This window comes from Galleria mellonella, unplaced genomic scaffold, assembly GCF_026898425.1.
Source record: "Galleria mellonella isolate WM207_F2 unplaced genomic scaffold, CSIRO_AGI_GalMel_v1 utg56, whole genome shotgun sequence".
In the NCBI taxonomy this organism is placed as follows: domain Eukaryota; kingdom Metazoa; phylum Arthropoda; class Insecta; order Lepidoptera; family Pyralidae; genus Galleria; species Galleria mellonella.
The window spans coordinates 5,934,282-5,958,030 of NW_026442117.1; the positions used below are offsets into that span (position 1 = coordinate 5,934,282).

General features: G+C 32.2%; 1 protein-coding gene across 2 annotated transcripts in view; it reads left to right on the top strand.

Annotated features, from left to right (window-relative positions):
• LOC113515742 (potassium voltage-gated channel protein Shaw-like) overlaps nt 1–22,694 on the top strand; it is a 324,996-nt gene extending 302,302 nt beyond the window's left edge. The window contains exons 8-10 of one of the 2 annotated variants that reach the window (XM_052899177.1): nt 16,778–16,928; nt 18,987–19,091; nt 19,742–22,694. In XM_052899177.1, the coding sequence (XP_052755137.1) occupies nt 16,778–16,928; nt 18,987–19,091; nt 19,742–20,292 (807 nt within the window). In that variant the 3' untranslated portion in view covers nt 20,293–22,694. The remainder of the gene's footprint in view (nt 1–16,777; nt 16,929–18,986; nt 19,092–19,741) is intronic. The other variant, XM_052899178.1, reaches the window with a different exon arrangement.
• Nucleotides 22,695–23,749: the final 1,055 nt, after the last annotated feature.

A 23,749-nucleotide genomic window follows, 5' to 3' on the forward strand; every position in this document is an offset into this window, starting at 1 on the left:
GTATAAAACCTGAATATGTGAAGAGCTTCAAGTAAAGAACCTAACAGATACTCTATTTGTATCAGTAAATTTAGATAAAGTATCTATTTAAAGATACAAGTTAAATATCTAAGTGGAAGTTCAGAATAAAAGCCTAAATGTATGAGTGTAATGTATCAACAAGCGAAAGAGCCTAAATAGAAAACCTAAAGCGAAATGAAGTGAAAAATCTAAGCATTAAAATGTAACAAATGCAAAAAGAAAGAATCCTAAAATAATTGTCTAAGTGTAAATAAATGATTAGATAAAATCCCAAGTTAATTAAATATTAAAATGAAGATGTTCAAATAAATTTGTTAAAATAAATTTAAACAATACGAATAAAACTTTATGAAGCGTCTAAGTAACCACAAATACATATTTCATCTAAGAAATAACCTAGTGTCCATTGAATAAAAAAAATAATAGTAATTTAATTTTTATTTATTAATTTTAATCATAGAAGTAAAGCTTATATAAATAATAATTTATCACCACCGGCCCCCCTGTCTGACAAATTTTGCAGGGCCCCCCAATTTTAAGACTCCTATAAATATGTTGCATAAAATAATACAAACGGCCCCATAGTTTAAAAGTCTTATCTGTCTGACAAATTTTGCACGGCCCCCCAATTTTAAGACTCCTATAAATATGTTACATAAAATAATACAAACGGCCCCCATAGTTTAAAACTCTTATTATAAGAAATTCCTTTAATATACTTAAATTACCAATGACTATTTCTTAATACTCTCAGAAATAACATGATCAATAAGTTTTATAATAAAATATTATGTAACCCCATTAGATAGATAGATAGATACCCCAAAAGATCACAACAGCAAATCTAACACAATTACAAACAACTACATTAGATACATCAACTAATTTATTTTGTACAATAAATTAATATTCCAAAAGATATAGATGTCTTGTGTTATGTGCAACTACAAGGAACTAAATAAACTAAGTGTGCGCAACATCTAAGTATGTAAAATGCTTAGGCATGTAGAGAGTGTACATGTATAAATAACCTACAAAATCTACCTCTGATATAAGTATAAGGTTTTTTTTTTTTTTTTTTTTATAATAGTGTCCAAGTCAAAATAAGAGAATAATCAAATAAAATCTGAAATATAATTGTAAAGTGAAATAAAGAAATTATGTATAGAACCATAAATAAAATATTATAATAGCATCCTAATAAATTGTTGGAATTAAATTTAACAATATGAAAACACCTAATTAAATTTTCAAATTTAGATAATTAAATAAGGTAACTAAAGGCCCTAACTAACCCTAATGATATTTTATGAAACGTCTAACTCTCAATTTGAAATCCCTATAAAACATTGTATAAGCTATTTAAACATCCTAAATTAAAATTAAATCATAATTATTTAAATTTTTTTTTTTTATATATATATAATCAATGTTACTGCATCATAAAAGTTTATGAAATAAAAGTCAATTGGATATTTCCTCAGAAATAAATAATGTCATTAATTCATCTTAAATCATTTCTTTCACAATAAAAAGAATTTAATAAATTTTATGTATAAGTCATTATAGCTTAATTATTGTTTATAAAATTTATATAATGTTAAATTAATAGTTCAGTAAGTATTGAGAATTAATGAAGCAAAAGAATAATAAATGTGTCCTATAGCATAAAATTAGATCAATGTGAACTGAATATAACCTAGTAAGCTATCCTCACTACTATTGTTATGTACCTATTAGTGTAATACTTAATATTATTTACTCAATTGATATAGAGTAAAATAAAATATAAACCAAATCATGTAAATTTGTTGTATAATTGACTCCAATAGGTAACCACTGAATGAATTTGATAAATTAAATCCTAAGAACATGAGATAACAGTAAAATAGGCTATTTACCTATAGACATAGAAATCACGAAATTAGGTCCAAATCCTAGATCTATGACGGTATAATTATTTAGTCATAAACATCAAAGTTGGTTTTGAGTTATACTATTAGCAGATATTACTGTTTAACTTTATACTCCTTCATATTTTAATAACCAATCCCTGAAGTCACAAGCTCCAATTGTGACCAAGTGTTCTTATTGATCTGATATGTAAATAGCCATGAACCAATTATATCCTGGTCACGGCACCAATTGTGATGATCCCCCCTTGTGCCCCTTGTGCACCCCTATATAATCTAACTACCCTCAAACTAAACCTACACATGGAACACCTACAAAGCCTAAGAAAAGCCTACGAAGGCTTAACCTAATGAAAACTCATGAAAATCTAATGAAAACTTACCCTAAGGAATGGCCTAACACCCTCAATATAACCCCATACCTATATTGCCTTATATACCCCAAACACCCTATGAATCATATAACCTTTACAATAAACATATAATATTGAACAGATCTTATAGTAGAACACTTGATCATCTGGCCAGATAAATAAATGTGTGATCGTCTAGTAATGTAGGACCCGTTGTGTGTAATAACCAAAAGGTTCTTTAATTGGTATATGATAGGAGTTAAATAATGAAGATGATTGATAAATATTTAAGGATTAAGAATAATTAATGAATTATACTCATAATTCATGTAACTAGGAAGTTAGAATATAATATATAATTTAATAGTAAATTACAGAATAACTGTAATAATAAAAAAAATGGGGGAGCGGTCGGGCCCCTCACACGCCCGGACCAGTGGAAGACTTTCCAACTATCTATAACTCTTCCTCCTAAAAGGTAGGGAAGGGTATTACTATTTATTAATGCACTCTGATGGTAATAAGGGAATGAGTATTCTCAGTTCCAAACCAAACATATGTACATTTACTTCAACATTACAGTGGCTCCACCAGCCCCACGATGCTTCCAGTATAAATTAGTGTTTGCCAGAGGCAAACGGATCGGAACTGAAATCCCAGGATCACTCCGACACGAGAGCTTACTTATGGGCGATGACCCTTTCAGTCCTATATGGCGACATAGAGATCACCCACTAACAGTACGAAACTGTTTCCCAGCGTCACCCTGTTACGAGCTTACTCAATGGGGGTTTCCCTTCGGCTCCACAAGAGATCAGACCAAGAAGCGAGATCACCCAGACACCAGAACTTACTTTGATGGGACATAACCCTTCGGCCCTATAATGTGACATTAGAGATCACCTGTGAAGACAGTCCGATAGAGATGAAGATTTGTGTGATAGGGGATACCTTCCACACCCCGGAATTGGCCAAGCCATATAATGTTGATAATTGCTATATCATAACATAGCATTGTCAATTTAATATTATTTACTTAATACCAAGAATACTCAAGGTTCAAGTTACATTTGTTAATTAGGCCAGAGCCTAAGAACGAGTAGTCCAACCCATAGGTCGAGAGCTACTAAAAGTAATGAGTGCTATTGAATGAACTATAAGTCCAGTCAATTATATTTAATATTATTATTGTTGATTAACCACATTGTGAATTAACCAATTATTTATTCAGAGAGATATATCTAAAGGAACTATAAGTCCTTAAAAGACACTGATTAATCACAAGTTAACAACGTCTCGTGAAATAACCAGTTGGGTTTTCTATAAGTTTGAGGACACTAAGTCCAACAAGCTATTATTGTGTTGAGAGTAATAGAGATCTTTTGTAATATTTGTAGAGGTTTGATTAATCACATTGTGAAATAATCAGATTAAATAATTATGTAGCTTTATAGAGAGGACTATAAGTCCTAATTGGTTGTTGTCATAAGTACTGATAAATTACACATTAAAGTGCCAGGTCAATTATTATATATAGGTATATAGGAAGGACAATAAGTCCTATTTGTGTATGTTGTAGTAGTAGAGGCAATATATTGCATAATTATAATGTGAAAGATATAGATTAAATATATATTTGTATAGAAAGGACAGTAAGTCCCATACAATTATTGTAGCTGTACTATAGTTATACTATATCTACTTCCTTTTAGTGTCTTAATAAACCTATTTACTAAGAGGATTTCTCAGATAAACAAGTGTTTTAATGTTTAAATCATCATGATTAAATCCCTAAGAAATTAGGTCTTTAAATAATTATCATATCATTTAAGTGAAATTTCTCATATAAATAATTCCAATATTTCCCCTACAGTTATTATAAAATAACAGAAAATTATATAAATTTTCTATAGACTTAGATTATTAGATATAGAATCATAACGTGTATAATCTCCTTTTGTTTGACATCTGTCACATTAATGGCGTATTGAATGACGTATTGATGTATTGAATTGAATTTTGATTATCTATCACAACTGTCAACGTAACAAATATTAGCAAGTTTGTTTATTTGTATTTGTTTAATATAATTAAATATAAAATCATCATATATCAACCGTAATATACAACTAAATTATCAGTGACATAAATAATCATGGTTTACACCAGAAATAATTAATAGTATCCAGTAATGCTGCAGTTTTATATTTATATCAGTAGCCAAGCTTACTTTCAAATTCAAGAATGAACAGAAGATTAGAAGTTTAACATTCTTATTGCAATTGTACTTGCAATAATATATACATACAGTACTAATTATCAAGAACATTCCTCAAATACATGTGTGGTGAAGATTTCCCAATATGCTATCTATTTGATTCCTAACCTCTAATGTAAATTTATTAAAGAAGTGAATAATCAGTGTTAGTGTTTGCTTTATTAATATTTAAAGTAATTGTCCTAACTTGATATTAATAGGATAATATCTCCTTGGATACAGTCCGACATAAACAACTAACTCGATAATGAAATTTATAAAATACTAATATTATATTTTACTACTTGTATATCTCCATACTATTCCCATAAAATATTCAAAACATGTATATTAAATATAAATCCAGTAAATATTCACTAATATTAACCCTGTCCGAACTTGTCTAGTCAATATAACATGAACAAACAACATACATACAAACCCCATCGCCAGGACAACTTCCTTTCTAAATATGAGCAAAATACATAGCCTCACAAGTGTCATACAGTACCAATTCCATACCGAACCCCACACCTAGTCAAGAGCAACTATAGTCAGAGAATCTTTCAGTACTTTTATTACCATTAGGAAATAAATCCACACCTATAATATCAGCATAATTAAATATTATTAGTAATCAGTAATACACACAGAATTGTTATTATCAGCTTGCTTACTACAACAAAATCAATATTAAAGTTTATAATAAATCAAGACAAAATATCTATTTAAACAATACAGGCTTGTTTACCATAAACACCCCACAGTCACATGAATTTATTTAGTAACACAATTAATAATGTATTAAAAGTATTACATTCACATAATATCACTTGCAACAGTTAAGCTGTCTCTTTGTACATCTGGTGTAAAACAAATCCCCACATGTAGTCATGGATAATCAAATATAGACTAAGAATCATTAATCTGGTCGACCGAGTAATAATATAAAAACACTTCACCATGAAGCGTTAAGTATGAACAGATATTCCAAACCAACACTGTAATAGTGTAATAAATACAAATATTTCATCATCATCATCGTCTCAACCATCACCAACCCACGACTGAACACAGGCAATTTCCACCGACTGACACAAGGAACGGCCCCATAATACACATAAAACAGTCACTCCAAACAATGGAGGTAGCCCCACCCGCACTTGCATACACAGAGTCGTCACCCAATAACCCCTCTCTCTCATCAATGGTTGTTTCCCCAGCAATGAGACCAGACCGTAGTCACTTTAGTCTATTATCCTCAATAAATATATACTTTATAATAACTAGATATGAAACTAGTTAGTATTGTAATAGTTCAATAGTTGATTCAATAAGTATTTTCTAAAACTGGACAATTAGAACATTGAATCAAATTGATGAAGTTCTATCAAACGACCATATAATTGGATTTTGTATATGAGTAGAATAACGTAAGTACGTAAATTATATTGATGTAAACTTTGTTCAAATGTGATTGCATTTAACAATGTACGCATTACCTAAAGGTATATGGACTCGACTAAATACGTTTTTTAATAGTTGTTGGGAAAAACATTAAGTATAGACTTTGCCTGTGATCACAGTCAAAAATCTAACTACGTAGTAATAAATGGAACAAGCTCACCGGATTTTCCAGTCTTCCATTCTCTCCTTTCACACACTTAATCCATAATGATACACTAAAATCTCAAACCCCTTCACCGATTCAGTCCCTCCTAGATCTATATCCCCGTTATTTTTTTTTATTTTATTGCGCAGTTCCTAAAACACGACTCCCGCGCCATTTTTTTTTTTTTTTTTTTTTTTTTTTTTTTTTTTTTTTTTTTTTTTTTTTTGCGCAATTCCTAAAAAGCGACTCCCGCGCGCCCGCCGATCCGCCGTCTCTCCTTTTTTCTTTATTTCTTTCTATTCTTTCTCTAATAACGTCATAGATTATGTCACCGAAGGGTAGATACTTCAATAATCAGATTTAGCCTATTATTCGAACTGAACTTTTCTTCAAATTCAATTTAATTATATGTTAACGTATTTTGGTATTTTCTATTAATTTTATTATCGAATTTATAAAACTTTAAAGGCTCTCATAAACCTTATTAAACTGTGTTGTATGCATCCTTTTTACACCTGATGATAAAAGGTAAACTATAATTTGGTTATATATAAAATATAATATATTTTTGTTTAATTTATTTAATTTTCTTGTGACATCTACTACACTTTGGAAACACATCAAAGGAGTTTCCCTTCTGTGTCAATATTTTATATATGGTAACGTCTTCTCTGTATACTATTGTGAACCTTGACTTTAAAGTTTGTTTATATTAAATAGCTCAGCTTTCGCAGCGGTCACCCATAGGAACCCCTGTTTCTTTTCTATGCACTTATATGGTATTAAACCTATTGTACTATAGGCGAACCGTCACAAGGTCGTCACTCCAAATTTAAGTTTACTTAAATAAAACTAATCTCCTTCTCTCTTTAATTAAAATGACTACATTTTGCTCGTAGCAATATTAGCCCGTGTGTTTTCTAGCCGCGCTGTGGTAAGTGGAAAACAAGATAACGAGTGAATTCTGCCGGCTTATTTCATTACACACTTGTGATGTTACCCGCTAAATAATTCCGTGTCTACGGTGTTGCATGTTAAATTTTATGTAGAACGCTTGCACGTGGGATGCTTTGTACATTCCAAGTCTGTTGTGTACGTGCGAGTTTTGATTCGTGATTTTCTTTTTAATAAATAATAATAAATATCTAGAGTAAGTATTAAATTATTTATACGTGATTAAAGTCAATATGAATAATTTTTTTTATGCCACTGAGGTGGCAAACAAGCATACGGCCCACCTGATGGCAAGTGGTTTCCGTAGCCTATGAACACCTGCAATACCAGAGGGGGTAATGAAGGGGGTAAAAAGGTTTCTTCAGAAGAATACCCCTGAAAGAAACCTCTTTACCCTCTTTTTGAAGAATCCCATGCTGTAGTCTCTTGGGAAAACCTCGGCAGGCAGCTCATTCCACAACCTGAGTATTCGTGGGAGGAAACATCAGGAATTTAAATATACTCAGGATAATTATTAATCTGCAAATAAAATATTAATTAAAAACATGTTATAATTAATAGATAATATATGTAAATCATAATAAAGGAAGGGATGACCACCCCTTCCTTCCCGAGTATCATAAGAGGCGACTAAGAGACGGCGAGAAATGGGCAGCAGCTCTTAAAACATCTCTAAAAGCCTAACTGCAATTGCCAAGGGGGAAGGGATTGTTGGTAATGCGGACTATCAGTCCCATTGCTAGCAATATGCCTAATAGGTCGACCTCCACGTGACCTCCAATGTAATCATCACGATGGACTAACTGATCTACCTTTTCATTCTCACCTGTCATCCCTCACTGGTACCTTGCCAGTGTATACCGTTAGCGGGGTTACCATTATCATGCATTAAAAAAAAACTGCAGTTGCCAACCCGCCTACCAAGCGTGGCAACTACTGGCAAAACTCCCTTTTTGGGTAAGGTTTGTGCCCAGCAGTGGACAGTTAAACGGTAAAATAATATAAAAAAAAAACTAATTAAATACTAAACTAGCTCACGGTTACAATCCTCGATGGGGTAGTCAGAGCTATTCGTTAACTGTTACTATTATCTTGAATTCATATTTTGCCTAGTATTGAGCGAACCTGCCGCAAAAAATCGAACTCACGACTTTTACGATTTATAACGCGAGATGATGCTTATCACTAGATCACAAGGATGCCAGTTTTTTTTATTTTCAATATATTTTCTTATACTAGAACGGTAACAAACAAGTAAGCTGGCCAATAGATGGCCGTAGCATAGCAAATCACAGGGTTGTCACGCTGAGTTGTTAATTTAAAAAAAATATTATATATATAATATTTTTAAACTATATTGAAACTTTTCTTATACGTGGATTGAAATAATAATTACTTGTTAATTTAATAATTAATTTATGTATCACATGTCATTAAAATTAAAGAAAGAACAGCACCGCTTAAATTAGTATATGCATGTATGTCTGTATGTATATGTATGTGTATATATGTATATGTATGTATAAAGATATAAGTTTAGTATAAAGGATTAGGATATAAGTTTATAATTGTTTAAAAAAGTTGTATGTACAATGAACGCAAAGCTGCAGACAAACTGCAATGCAGTTTCGCAGCACTAAGTATATATACTGTCTATGTAACTGTTTACTTGACATAAATAAATAAATAAATAAAAATAAAGATACACAATTTATTTCGAGTACTTGTAGGTGTATTAGACGCCATTCGTGATATTAAACATAGATCTCCCCCATAGACTACTGTAATGAACGGTCCGGAGCCACCTGCATTCACTGACTTTCCACACTGTGAATGTCTATACGTAGTCATCACTCAAGAACTTTTTCCCCATTTTTTTTTTATGGGTGAAAGTGGAATGGTCACCCCACCTGCGCTAACGGAATACGCTGGCGGAGTACCAGTGAAGGGTGATTGATGAGAATGTAAACAGGTCCGTTAGCCCATCATGATGAATTCATTAGGAATTAACCATGATAGTTTCCAAAAGGAACCGCGAAGAGGTCGACCTGGTTGGGTATATTGCTAGTAATGGGATTCTCAGTCTCCATTACTAACAATCCCTTTCCCCCCACTTTTTCCCCATTAGTTGTCTATTCTTCAAGCTATATGACCAGCCCATTGCCACTTCAGCTTGCTTATCCTTCGGGCTATGTCGGTTACTTTGGCTAGTACTCTTCATAGCCCGCTGAGTTATTTCAAGCTTTTGCGTACTGACAACCGTGTAGGACCATGTTTCGGTTCCATAAGTCATCACTGGCAACAGGCACTGGTCAAAGAATTTCATCTTTAAACTTTGAGGTATTTGAGTCGATATATATTTTGCAGAAACTCTTAAATTATTCTGCTATACGTTTATCCCGTGTGACAGCCCTAGATCACTTCAGCGATAACGAGCTACTGGTCTTTGGAGGCAAACGAAAGGTACCGTAGTTACGTGCCAAGTGGATCTACAATTTTCAAGGACTCGGTAAAATTTAGAATTTTCCTCCTACGTCCAACACAAATACGAACTTGAAATATGGAGTAGGTGGGCTAAAGTTATTACGTATATAAAACCTACATTAGCTTTCTGCTCTATAGGTACAGTCAGCATCGAAAATCGATGTAAACATTTATTTTTTAATAAACTAGGTGTCATTTAGCGGAAGTCCATATCACAGGTCCGCGATCATACTAATGGTAGCGGAATTAAATAAATTAGTTCTAATCAAATAACAATCATTTATTTTCTTAAAACATCTAACACAGCGTTTAAAAACATCATGTATTATAAGCTAGTATGCTTATTTATTTATGCTATATTTAACTGCTTTGCTTGTGTAATCACTACATAATATAAAACAAAGTCGCTGTCCATCTGTCCGTTCATATGTTTGCTTATATCTTTAAAATTACGCAACGGATTATGATGCGGTTTATTTTAGTAGATAGAGTGATTCAAGAGGAAGGTTTATATGTATAATACATACATAATATAGTAGAGGAACACTGGTAATTTTAGAGGTTTCTAATGGACCGGCAGCGTTATTTAGTATCAGCATTGTACCCGTGCGAAGCCGGGGCGGATCATTAGTTCATTATATAGTCTATCCCACATTGTTAAGTTAGGATGTAACCAGCCAATGTCATTTTCATTCAAAATCATTTAAGAGTGATTAAGTAACAAACATACAAACACTTTTAATAGTATAAATATGAAAAATTGTAAAAAATCTTTCATGTTTATGGGATCTTCTAGCTATAAAATATTTATGTAATCTATCTACCTATCTATTTAAGAGCTGCGCTCTTGTCGGTGGAGCTCTTGCCCCTCACTACGATTTTCAGCGAGTCTCTTCACCTCTTGATACGACACGACAGCAACTCCTTCCTTGATCTGCCTGATGTAACTATGTCTCGGTCTCCCTCTCCCCCTCCTTCCTTCTATCTTACCTTCTATTATAATATTCATAAGTTCATTTATGTAATATTCAGATCAAATTTAATATATACTCGTATTATGATATGTATATTTATTTTTTGATTTCATAAAAATCAACATATTTTGCGACATGTATTTTAGTGGAAACTAATTTTAGTGGAGCACTAAACTATATGTCGCAAAATAGTTGGTAGAGAATGTCATGTGGCATTAAGCTCGCCACATGTACAAAGTTTTATTGAGCAATAAATAATAAATAAATAAAAAATATTATGTCGTAAGTAACATATTTTGATAAACAACGTGAGAGATAAAATTCATACTAATATAATATATTTTTTTATTTATTTAATAATTTATTGCACCAACATAACAGGATTTGTTGAACTACTTTCAATACGTATAGTGTAGTACAAAAGGCGGTCTTATTGCTAAGCAATCTCTTCCAGACAACCTTTGGGTAGAAGGATTTAAAGCATAAGTAGGTGGCGCGTTAAAAGAAATAGATCTGTAAAAAATAATATCTGTGACAGCATAGTCATATACACATACATAAATAAACACATACATCCAAATATATACATATACATACATATATATACATACATACACATATACATACATATACACGCATAAATACATACAAATATACCATACAAACACACATATATATATATATATATATATATAACACACATAAAACTGGAAATACATAGGACTAAGTGATTATCAGGATAGGTAGTGGGATTTATCTAAACCGTATAGAGGTAGGGAGTGAGTTCCACAAACGAATAGCCAATGAGCTCGTTTATTTGTTTGCTAATATCTGTAATTACCAGACTAATTTGAAAAATTATTTTTACACTTGATGGTTTATTTCCTAAGAAAAGTTAGAAGCTATTTAATACCACTATATAACCACAGGCATAACCGCGGCATACAGATGGTTATGTATTCCCATTATCATCATACCAGCCTGTCCACTGTCCACTGTTGAACATAGGACTCTCCCTTGGGAGGTTTTGCCAGTAGTTGCCATGCTTGGCAGGCGGATTAGCAACCGCAGCCAGGCTTTAGAGGTGTTTTAAAAGGAATGTGTAAATCAGAAAATTTGGAAAAAAAAAACAAATACTAATATGCTTAACCAGTGTGGTAAAAAAACACAAATTTCAAGTAATGGTAAGTTATATTCTCCCCATATAGAGATATGGGGAAAAGAAATCTATGCCAAGCGGTGGGATAGTAATAGGATGTTACAATTATGTTTTTGCTATATTATAATAACGACATATAAGCGTTTTAAAACTATGCTTTGTGCATAGTTTTAAAACGCTCAATTAAATTTTTGATGCTGACTGTACCAAATTTACTTAAAAGATCATGTACTTAATATGATTAAAATTTTCAAATTATTAAAAATATGGATGTCTATAGGCGACGGTTACCACTTTCCATCAGGTGGGCCCTCAGCTTGTTTGCCATTCTAAGTTGCATAAAAGAAACTATAATATAATTTTAAAAAATATAAGCGACCACTTACTATTTTATATATATATATATATATATATATATATATATATATATATATATATATATATATATATATATATATATATATATATATATATATATATATATATATATATATATATATATATATGAATGATGCAGCACGCGCCCTGATTGCTTTCTAATCGCATTAGCCACATGCCAAGTAACTTGTACAAACAAGATAAACCAACTTCGCAAATGTCATATTATTATTATTGCGAACTTGAGATAGCAGTTATGGTGTTTGGAACTTATAACCATAGAATCGCAATACCGGCATTAAAGGGGGACAGGAATTGTTAATAATTGGGTGTTACATCCACGTGGTTCCCCTTGGGAGCAATCTTTGTTAATTCTTGTTGAATTCTTGGCTGTGTTTCAGTTTGAAGGGTGGGATATGACGTGAATTTACAGGGTACAGAGGAATAACACCTGAGTCCTCAGGAATGGCAACGCATGAGGGTATCATGGGTGAAACAGTATACTCTATTACGTCCATGGTACTGCTCGTGTCTATAGGCGATTGTTACCACTTTCCATCAGGTGAGCCGTTAACTTGCCATTCTAAGTTGTATAAAAAAAAAAACAAAATAACTGGTATTGCCACACCTGAAGTCGGTTTTTGTGTGAAACACAATCTTTAACACGTATCCAATCACATTTACCGTGTCCCCCCCCCCTCCACTTCTTTCCCGTGAGAATCGTAAGAGGCTATTAAATGTACTTAAGGGTCGAAGGATGGGCAACAGCACCCCTTTGAAAACATCAGCAAAGCCTAACTGCGGTTGCGAACCCGCTTGCTAATTTTGGCAACTACTAGCAAAAACTGCCCAATATATAACAGTAAACAGTTAAAAGCAAATATATTGATGATACAGATAAAAATAATGATAATAAAAATTACAAATTTACTTCAAACATTTTCAAAAAATTTTTTGTCTGCAAGCTAGGTCTCAGGTAACCTAAATATCTAGCAAAAGCTTTTCAGATATTAGTCCAAGTGCAATGTTACGTAACTTAACATGTTTCTCGCCTACTTTCATACTTGTTGTGTACTTTGCCTAAAAAAGAACACATTTAGACTAATAAATATTTCTGGCCAGTTCCCTAAAAGCATTTGCCTATAACAGGCCTTCTCAATCTGTGCTTTTAATATTACAGCGGTCCGCAATAATAATTTTCAAATGAGAAGGAATGCAAATAATTACAAAAAGAATTGATTTAAACGTACAAATACATTATATGTAGATGGATAGATAATTTATTTGCATTACTTACAGCATATAAACTACAACATTTATAGATATACATAAAACGCGTGATAACATAAATGATTAAAAAAAAAATACATAAAGCTTAATACAATTTTTCATTTGTGCGTGTGCCATAACAATACAAAATGGTCACAACTCAGTTTATTGCTTCGCCCTCAAAAGAACGAAGCACTGATATTCTGTTGCGGCCAAAGGGAATAGGGTAACAATAAAACAATACTACCAGATTATCTATACAGTAAACAGACAGATATGACAGTTTATCTAGCAGACAAATGGAACATAGAGGTAACTTGCTGCAATGTCTAAGTTTTGCCTCTCAATTAAGAATTTTTGTTAATTAATTTTGAAACTGGACTTAGTGGCGATCAGTCTTATGGGAGGTGGTATATTGTTCCAACATTTTGTGGCTTGATATCGGAAGCTACCATTAAAAACTGCTGTCTTATGGAAAACGTGACTCTCTAGTACCGTGATTATGTAATCTGGTGAATATAAGTTGTATTTGTACGTTTACGAAATTAAGTTGTACGTCTGTGCGTAATCATATATATTAAACTATTTATCAAAATAAAGATTTGAATAAATGAATGAATGAATGAAAACTCTTTATTGTTCTATTCAAAGAATGATACAGATAATAAAGATTAACAATATGTAAACAAACAAAATTATATATATATATATGTATGTATATATATGTATTACTGCAGTCGCCTCTTACTACATTATTTACAGTGTTCTAATTTTAATTTGTAAAATCATAGTGTATTCTTATTCAGACGTTAAAAAAATGATTTAGCTTTTTATTTTAGGTACAAGTTATTCTTACTAATATTTTAAATTTGAAAGTGTGTTATTCTTGGCACCTTAACGGCTTAATCAATCTTATTAAATTTTGGTATTCAGATACATTATGAGATGGAAAAAGGCTTATTTTTATCCTGGTCAGTGTACACGATGATACGCAAACGAAGTCGCGGGTAAAAGGTAGCATAAACATAAATTATACACAAAAATTATAATAAAAATAAATTCATGCAATTATAAATTTATCGCGTTAATAAACCTGTTTGACTGTATTTCTACAAAGCGGTCTCCAGGGGAATAAAGTTGAGTAGCACTGGCATAGAAGGTGTAAAAATAATTTCATTACATTTTGTTTGTCTCATACTGTGACATTGTTTATTTTCCAGTAACCGCTGGTTCTTTTATATAATATTACTAGCCGACTCAGTAAACGTTGTTTTACTATATACATTATTTCTAGAACTATACATGAAAATTTATCGTACTACAATTATTATATTCGATTGCCATCTTGCAATCCTATTGCAGCATAAAAAAATCGCGATTAAAAAACAGGGGTTGATCATAAAAGCGTGAACATTTGAATTTGAATGTATTTTTCAATGCTTAATCATAATAAAATAAAAATAAGAAATATTGTCAAAAAAATTAAAAAAAAAATATTTAGGGGTAGGTCACCCTTATCGTTGAGGGGTATGAAAAGTAGTTTTTTTTTATACAACTTAGATTGGCAAACAAGCTGACGGCCCGCCTGATGGAAAGTGGTAACCGTCGCCTATAGACATGAACAGTACCATGGACATAACAGAGTATACTGTTTCGCCCATGCGTTGCCATTCCTGAGGACTCAGGTATTATTCCTCTGTACCCTGTAAATTCACGCCATATCCCACCCTTCAAACCGAAACACAGCCATGCAAACACAACTGCTTCACGGTTGAAACACGAATGAGACAGAGGTACCCAAGCAATCGACTTTTGTACAAAGTTTCTTACTGATTTTCCCCATTAGGATGGGTAGCTGTGTCCCTTTTAATACATCACCAAAACCTAACTGCGGGCGGGAAAGGGATTGTTAGTAATGGACACTGAGAATCCTATTGCTAGCAATATACCCAACCAGGTCGACCTCCTTGCGGTTCCCCCTGGAAACTATCATAGTTAATTCCTGATGAATTCATCATAATGGGCTGACTGGCCTGTTTTCATTCTCATCTATCACCCTTCACTGGTGCTCCGCCAGCGTATCCCGTTAGCGCAGGCGGGGTTTTCACCCATCAAAAAAGAAACATGATTTTTCTAGCATGGAGACCAGAGATACTATATGTAATCTGAATGTATCTTGTAATTGCATCTGTATATTTTTTGTTAAATAAATTATTATTTGTATGATTATTAAATATCTCTCAGACTTGTCTTTTTTTTTTTTTTTACAACACAGGGGGCAAACGAGCATGCGGCTCACCTGATGGTAAGTGACTACCGCCGCCCATGGTCACCCACAACACCTACGGCATTGCAGGTGTGCTGCCGGCCTTTTAAAAAGGAATATGCTCTTTTCTTGAAGGATATGTTGTCGTATCGGTTCGGAAATACTGCTGCTGGAAGTTGATTCCAAAGAGTGGTTGTGCGTGGGAGAAAGTGCCTTGAAAAACGCACGGTGGAGGACCGCCACTCGTCCAGATGGTTGGGATGAAATTTTAGTTAATACTAGAACTATGATAAAGCGTATTAATGACTTACGTTTTAATAATGATTTATATCTCATTAATTAATCATTCAATTCTGCTATCCACTGTTGGACTTAGGCCTCCACAATAAGGAAGATTATGCCGTCCTTTATTAATTACTACTAATTATTAATATACATAATTAATTTATAATGTTAATAAATACATACGAACGAACCTAAGGTTTTGGAATGAACTCCCTGTCGAGGGTTTTTCATGTGACTACAGTATGCTGTTTTTCAAAAAGGAGTAAAAAGTGTGATGTCACTGGTATAGCTTTTATAGGTTACGATATCCACCGTAAGGTGGGCCGTATACTTGTTTTCCACCTTATTAATATAAAAAATAGAAAAAAAAACTCAACAGTAACTCTTTTAAATCTCTGTTAACATTATATTTATTGATTTAAATGTACAATGAATAAAATTATATGGTCGTTAAAAGCAAATAATCGATTAGTGTGTGGCTGTGTTCAATAAGTGTTTTTAATACATACATACGTTCTTACATTCTGTTAAAAAAAAAAGAAAAATATTTTAAATAATGCAATAACAACTGTAGTGCGCAAAACTATTAATTATAAATATGATATGTTAATAATATTTGGAAATGAAATCATTAAAATAACTACATTTCTCACACATAGATAACTTGTTATTTTTTATTTAATTATTCAATAAAAATTTATGAGCACGTAAAACATGTGGAAATATATTGATTTATTTTTCTTTGTACTTAAAAAAAAAACTTAACACGTATGTCAAACATTTTTTATTAAATTTTTATACAACGCAATAAACTCCGCCATTTTTCATTAACCTAGCGCCATCTATCCGCAGGCCCGATCAAAACTACCGAAGAAACGGCGCCGCGTGCTACCCGTGGAACAGCCGCGTAGGAAACGCGACGCTAGCGCCTCCAACCGCCGTGTCAACGCTGTGAAACACCCAGTTGTGCTGAAGGACTTATCACCAGGTAGCAATAAAGTTGGTAAGTTGAAACAGTAAGTCACAGGATGGACCACAGATGGCGGATGTTAATTTGCTACGTCAGCACTCGGCAGTCAATCAGAAAGCAATAGAAGTAACTAAATAATATAAATACAAAACTGTTATTTGTTTTATAGATAGAGCCTTGGGCCTCAAAAACGGGTCAAATTATTATCATTCAATCGTCAAATTAACTGACTCGTTTTTTTTATCAGTGTTCTATATACGCACACAACGTATCTTGACGTATCTATATTTAATTATTTAATAAACAAAAAGAGTTTTAACGCATTAAAAACATGCAATAATTTTAAAACAAAAAAATATAGAAGTTATAAAGGAAACACTCATAATTATTTATCACATAAAATTGTATGAAAAAGTTGACCCGCTTTTCTCGAAGCATTTGTATGGAGACACTATCTATTCAATCTAAGGTATATCTATATATATATATATATATATATATATATATATATATATATATATATAATATAAATAGTAATTGTGTAATATACATACATATATACCAACAAATTACAGTTTTGTAAAAATTTAAACAGCTAATGCACCTCCATTGTTTTCAGAGACGTATAAATATCATTACTTAAAGGTCATGGAGTAGGCAGTAGCGTCCCTCTTAAAACATCACCAAAGACTAACTACGGTTGCTAACCCACTTGCCAATCTTGGCAACTACTGCCAAAACCTCCCAATGGTAAACTGCGATAAGGAATGGCCCAGTTCTTTATAGCAGTCTATAGGGAAGGCCTATGTCTAATAATGGACAGACAACAGTTGATACAATGATGATGATGATGATAGATGATCACGAACATTCAATACTTTTTCAAACATATTTAAAAAAGACCTATAAATAAAGTACTAATAAATAATTTTTCTACGTAAAAAAAAACTATCAAATTAAGAGAAACCTAAACTCTTAATGTAGCAGAAGAATTATTAAAACATTTAATATCTGAATACCTACCAACCAAATGGAGTCTCGATACACACAGATTTGCCTGGGTACCTCTGTCCCATATGCTATATAAGAGCAGTTTAGGACGACCCCCTACTTCATGTAGTGACGACTTCAAGCGCATTGCAGGGAATCAATGGATGTAACCATTATATATGGCAGTCTATGGGGGAAGCCTATGTTCATCAGTGGACGGATAATGGCTGAGATGATGATGCTGTATGAGATAAAGAAGGATATAGTCTACTTTTAAGTCAAATCACTTTTTTATGATATTTAGAATAGCAGACAAGCTGACGGCCCACCTGATGGAAAATGGTAGCTGTCACCTATAGATATAAACAATACTATGGATATCAAGGATAGACTGTGATTCCTATTGTGCTCCTCTGTACCCTTTAAGTTCAGTGCAATATTTTTCCGTATTATGATGACGTAATTATAATGATGATGATTCTAGTGTTCAAATTGGAGCACAGGTATCCAAACAGCCGTTTCATATCAGAAATGGAACATTTTTTTTATACTACTTAGAATGGCAAACAAGCTGACGGTCCACCTGATGGAAAGTGGTAACCGTCGCCTATAGACATGAGCAGTACCATGGACATAACAGAGTATACTGTTTCGCCCATTATACCACCCATGCGTTGCCATTCCTGAGGACTCAGATGTTGGTCCTCTGTACCCAGTAAATTCACGCCATATCCCACCCTTCAAACTGAAACACAGCCGTGCAAACACAACTGCTTCACGGTAGAAACACGAATGGGACAGAGGTATCCAAGCAATCGACTTTTGTACAAAGTCTCCCTCTGGTAACATGTAGAATAGGAGAGACAATGTACACAATAGTTTCTTCAGGGTCTGCAACACGTAAGTGACAGCCCTAGTGTTGCAGGCGATCATAGGCTACAATGACCTTTTACCATCAGACGGGCTGTATACTTGTTTTTCATCTTTGTAGTGTAAAAAAAAGATAAATTTTGTACAGTTTCCTTCGGTAATGTCGATGAACATGTAACCTGGTTACACGAACGAATTAGCGGGTAAAAGCTAGTATTTATATAATTGCAGGTGTAAACGGCATGAACATGATCAGCCTGGCCCTCCAAGGACCACCGAATCTCCTGCGTCCACCCGCAACAGCTACACAACCGCTCCAAGCAAGAGCTCCTATTGGTAAAACCCATATTATAGTTTTTCAGTCTAAATCCATATCTGCTACTGCAAAATGTAACAAGATAAACAATGACAATATGTTTGGTGAACATCTTTAGATATTGCACATCAAGAAGTTAGAAAACAGAACATGTTATACGCTATTTTTTATAAAAATACAATTAATGTGAATATCAAAAATGATTTTTTTTAAAAAAATATGCTACCTGATACTGGTTTAGACAGAGCTTAGATTGATTTATAAAATTTTAGATTTACAATTTTATCTGAATATACAAGAAAATGTTTATATAATAACTGAATTACATTAAATAAATAAATAAATACAATAAATAAATTATAATTTTATATCACTTATTGTATTAAATTACATTATTCTCTCGTATATTAAAGAAATTGTTTTATTAGCGTATGTAATTGACACAGTTTAACGAAATATTGGTATTTGTTCATAAGCATTGAACATTTTCTAATTGACTTATTGTCGATTTTAACTATTACATAATTTAAATTAGAACCTAAGTTTACTTTATAATAGTTATAAATAGACTTGTACTTTGTTCTTTTGTTGTTAACTCTTTGTAGAATTTTAGATTACCATAAATTTTACATACTTGCCCTTATCACAAATTTCTTATTATCTCTTACAGTTGAGAGTCCGATAATCAACACGCAGTCCGGAGCCATATCCTTAGCGTCATTGCAACCGCCTCTGATGACTGCCCCTCCCCTGCAACCAAGACCTGCAACCACCGGATCCTTAGATCTAATGTTACCATTGCAACCAAAGTTGTTACCTGGCTACAACCTACAGTCTTCGTTTTTGTCCAACACCCTTTCAACTGTCCGACCACCAGATTTACCTGATAGGGATGAAAGAAGAGATGTAGATAGTTTTAAACCGAGTATAGAAGTTATTGTCGAGAAAAGAGAATCTATATCTGATAGCTCCGCACGTGATAGTAATTACGAAAGTACTGGAAAAAGTTGTGAAAATTTAGATAGGGTTTTAGATTTTCAAGAGAGTAATAATAGCATAGATGAAAGTAACAACCATAATGTAAATGATACTTATGATACTACAGATAATGTTTCGTTTGCCAATGATGAAATCAACTCTAACATAATAGATGCCAAAACAACCGACACTAGTTTAGGGAACAGTTCCAATGATAATAGCCCCAACAATAATTCTTATTAACTTATCGAATCAATTAATGTATAAAATGCATAATTTTCTAGTCGTGTAACCCCAAAACATAGTGTTACGAAAAATGTCTCCCATTAGACTAATGTGAATAAAGAAATTTTAAGGTTACAATCAATCAAAAACTTTCTCTCAAATTAGATTTTCTAGTTAAATTATTGTAATTAAAATATTATATTGTAATGTTGTGTCAAATTTAAATAAGTATTCTAAATTATAGTAATAAAATTACAGTCAAAAAGGGTTAAACGGATATGTTGTTAAAAGAAGTATTATCATTTAATAGATATTTAGTATATACAATATTTTCTAGTTAACCTTCATCTCGACCAAAAAGTAGATTAGTTGATTAGTTTTGTGTAAACAAAAGATTGAAGTTTTTGTATATTTTGTAAATGAAAGACGAGACAGTGATCGAATTGTAAATTACAATTGTACGACTTAATGTGAATATATTATTAATATTACCTATGACAATTTCACCTTCGATTCTACTCAAATTAGAAGACTTTCGAATTATTAATTAATAAGACGATTGATTTGTAATTATTCACTTACTTTGTAAAACGAAACACAACATTGTCATATTTTTATAGACAAATCGAAACGTGTATTGTGTAAATTAAATCAATAGACTCTTACTTTTACAGAAATACATTTGTATATAACCAATATGCAGTTGATAAATAAAAATGTAACTCATAAATTTTAGTTTATAATTTCCTATATTCCTTTCTAAGTATCGACACTTACCCTCTTATTCATAAAAACATCTAACCTCTTATAAACCTATTTGAGCTATTGAACTTGTGGCGTATTACTGGCCATCACAATACGCCTTTTATATAACTGGTCATGTCTGTCATATTTTTATATTTCTATTGTTCTTATGTTTTTACAATTCTGTTATTTATTAGTCTTTGTTTTCCTACCGATGAAGACGTGATAAAAGAGAACTACAATATTAAGGATTTTAATTTATCAACCCGTTTCTCTTAAAACTGTTTAGTCTCTTTCTTTTACACAAATTTTTCAATTTGTAAAAAAGTGACAAAATAGTGTAACAGTTAAAGTAGATTTTTATAAGGTTTTAGTTTTTATGAAAAAGGGCGTTAATTTGTAATAATTAAAGTTTTACTACCACTCACATTATTTTATCTCTTCTTTCCACTTGTACATCATATGTTTAATTAATCCTTGTTAAATATTTTATAATGTATTCTTTATCCAGGATTTTTACAAATAATAATCCATGTATACGACTTTTTTTTGATACAAAAAAGTTTCAAAGACAACAAGTAATTACTGTTAACCAGAATTCCAATATTGAAAACAATACATGCAGTTTTGAAACAATGTAAACGATATTCAGCGAACAAAAACAAATATCAGCTTTGCAAAGGATTCAGTATGAAATCCCGTAGGTATGCTCTCAAACTTTAATACCTCACTTTGTGCCAGCGTTTCAAGACCGGTTGCTAGCTTTTTATTGTGAAGTTACTCTTTCAGCCAGTATTTGTATTTCGTATGTATCGTTGCCCACTTTTTCAACGCTTTTAATATTTCATTATAATGCGCAAACATTGCTGTTTCGATTGCAAATAATTGCTTTTAACATCAGCAGTAAACAATCTATATTAATAGATCCTTACTAATATAATTAAAGGTGCAAGTCAGTTTGTTTGTTCGTTACAATATATCGCCTTTACGACTTTACCAATCACTATGAAATTTGGTATATGCATACTATATGGGATAGAGAAATATATAGGTTTTTTTTATCCTTGTCACGTAGACGAAGTCGTTCGTAAAAGCTAGTTTACAAAAAATTGCAACTACAACTGTAATAAATATATATTGATTATTGTTTTTCAAACTACATTATTTTAAAGTATTCTAAAACAAAATAGCTACATAAAAATTAAGGTTAAAATAATTATTTTTTTTTTTATGTATTATAGTGACTTATTACATTTTGTGGTGTAAAAAAATCTAAAAAAAGTGTGCCAATCTTGTATATAACATAAAAATTAGGTGATAGTAAAAATGGCTGTTTACGATTATACCGAAAAATATGGCTGAGGGATGGTACTACAAAAAAAAATTACAATTCATTGTAGTATACGTCGAAAATTGTAAAAGTTAGTTATTGTAAAAATAGGGGATTTTTTCTCAGCCATATTTGACTCTTCATTGAAATTGTTAGTATGTTCATATTTAATATTCTTAGCTCTTGCATATTTTTCTAATGTTAGCATTTTTGTCATTGGTTTTTCAAATAAAACTGATTTGTTATTAAAATGTGTATATCTTTAGGAGAGCGACATATTTTGGTAACAAATAATAAGTGGTCATGTTTTTATTGTACCTCATATTTTATTGTTTGAATAAACAAAGATTGAAAAATGTTAAACGTGCTTTAATTTTATACCTACCTAATTTTTTTTACCGGTACCTTTACTACACTAGATTACCCGCCAATTAATTATTTTCTCTCTAACTACACTGGGTCGGCTGGAAGAGATCTCTTTCAGAGATAAGCCCTCCCTTGCTAACAAGTTGTTAAACTAATCGCTATATGTATTGTTCAAGTGCAATAAAGAATATATATAAATATTATAAATATTTAAGATATGCTGCTGATTTTCACCATTGTACAACCCGCCATAAACTAAAATTTCATCCCAACCATCTGGACGAGTGGCGGTCCTCCACTGTGCGTTTTGCAAGGCGCTTTCTTTCACACACAACCACATTTTGGTATCAACTTCCAGCAGCAGTATTTTCGAATCGATACGACAACTTAACCTTCAAGAAAAAAGCATATTCCTTCTTGAAAGGCCGGTAGCACACCTGCAATGCCGCTAGTGTTGTGGGTGATCATGGTCAGTAGTCACTTATCATCAGGTGAGCCGCATGCTGGTTTGCCCCCTGTATTGTAAAAAAAAAATGTGAAAGCTAGTTTGTTTGTTTTTGAGCTACCTCTTGGCTCATTGTCATAATGCACACATAGTAGTAAAACTATGTTTTCGACAGAAGAGAAGGAGCTGCTCAATTCGGTTGCATTTTTAGATAGATAGATAGATAATTTATTTACATCACTTACAGCACACAAAACACAATACAAACATACACATAATACACAGTAAAAGAGACAAAAGAATGAAAATAAAAAAGCAACAAAACAAAAAAAAAAACAAAAATCAAAATATATACACCAACAATTTCATTTCCTTCCTTTCCTTCATGCGTGTGCCATAGTAACACAAAATGATCACAACTCAGTTTATTACTTTGCCCTCAAAAGAGCAAAACGCTGATATTCTTTTAGCCACAACAGAATTTTGTTGTTCTTTTATGTTTGTTACCTTCTAACTGTATCAGTTGCGAACATATTTAGAAAATTCTTCTTTTATCTGAAAGGATATACTTACAGACTGGTCATACAGAA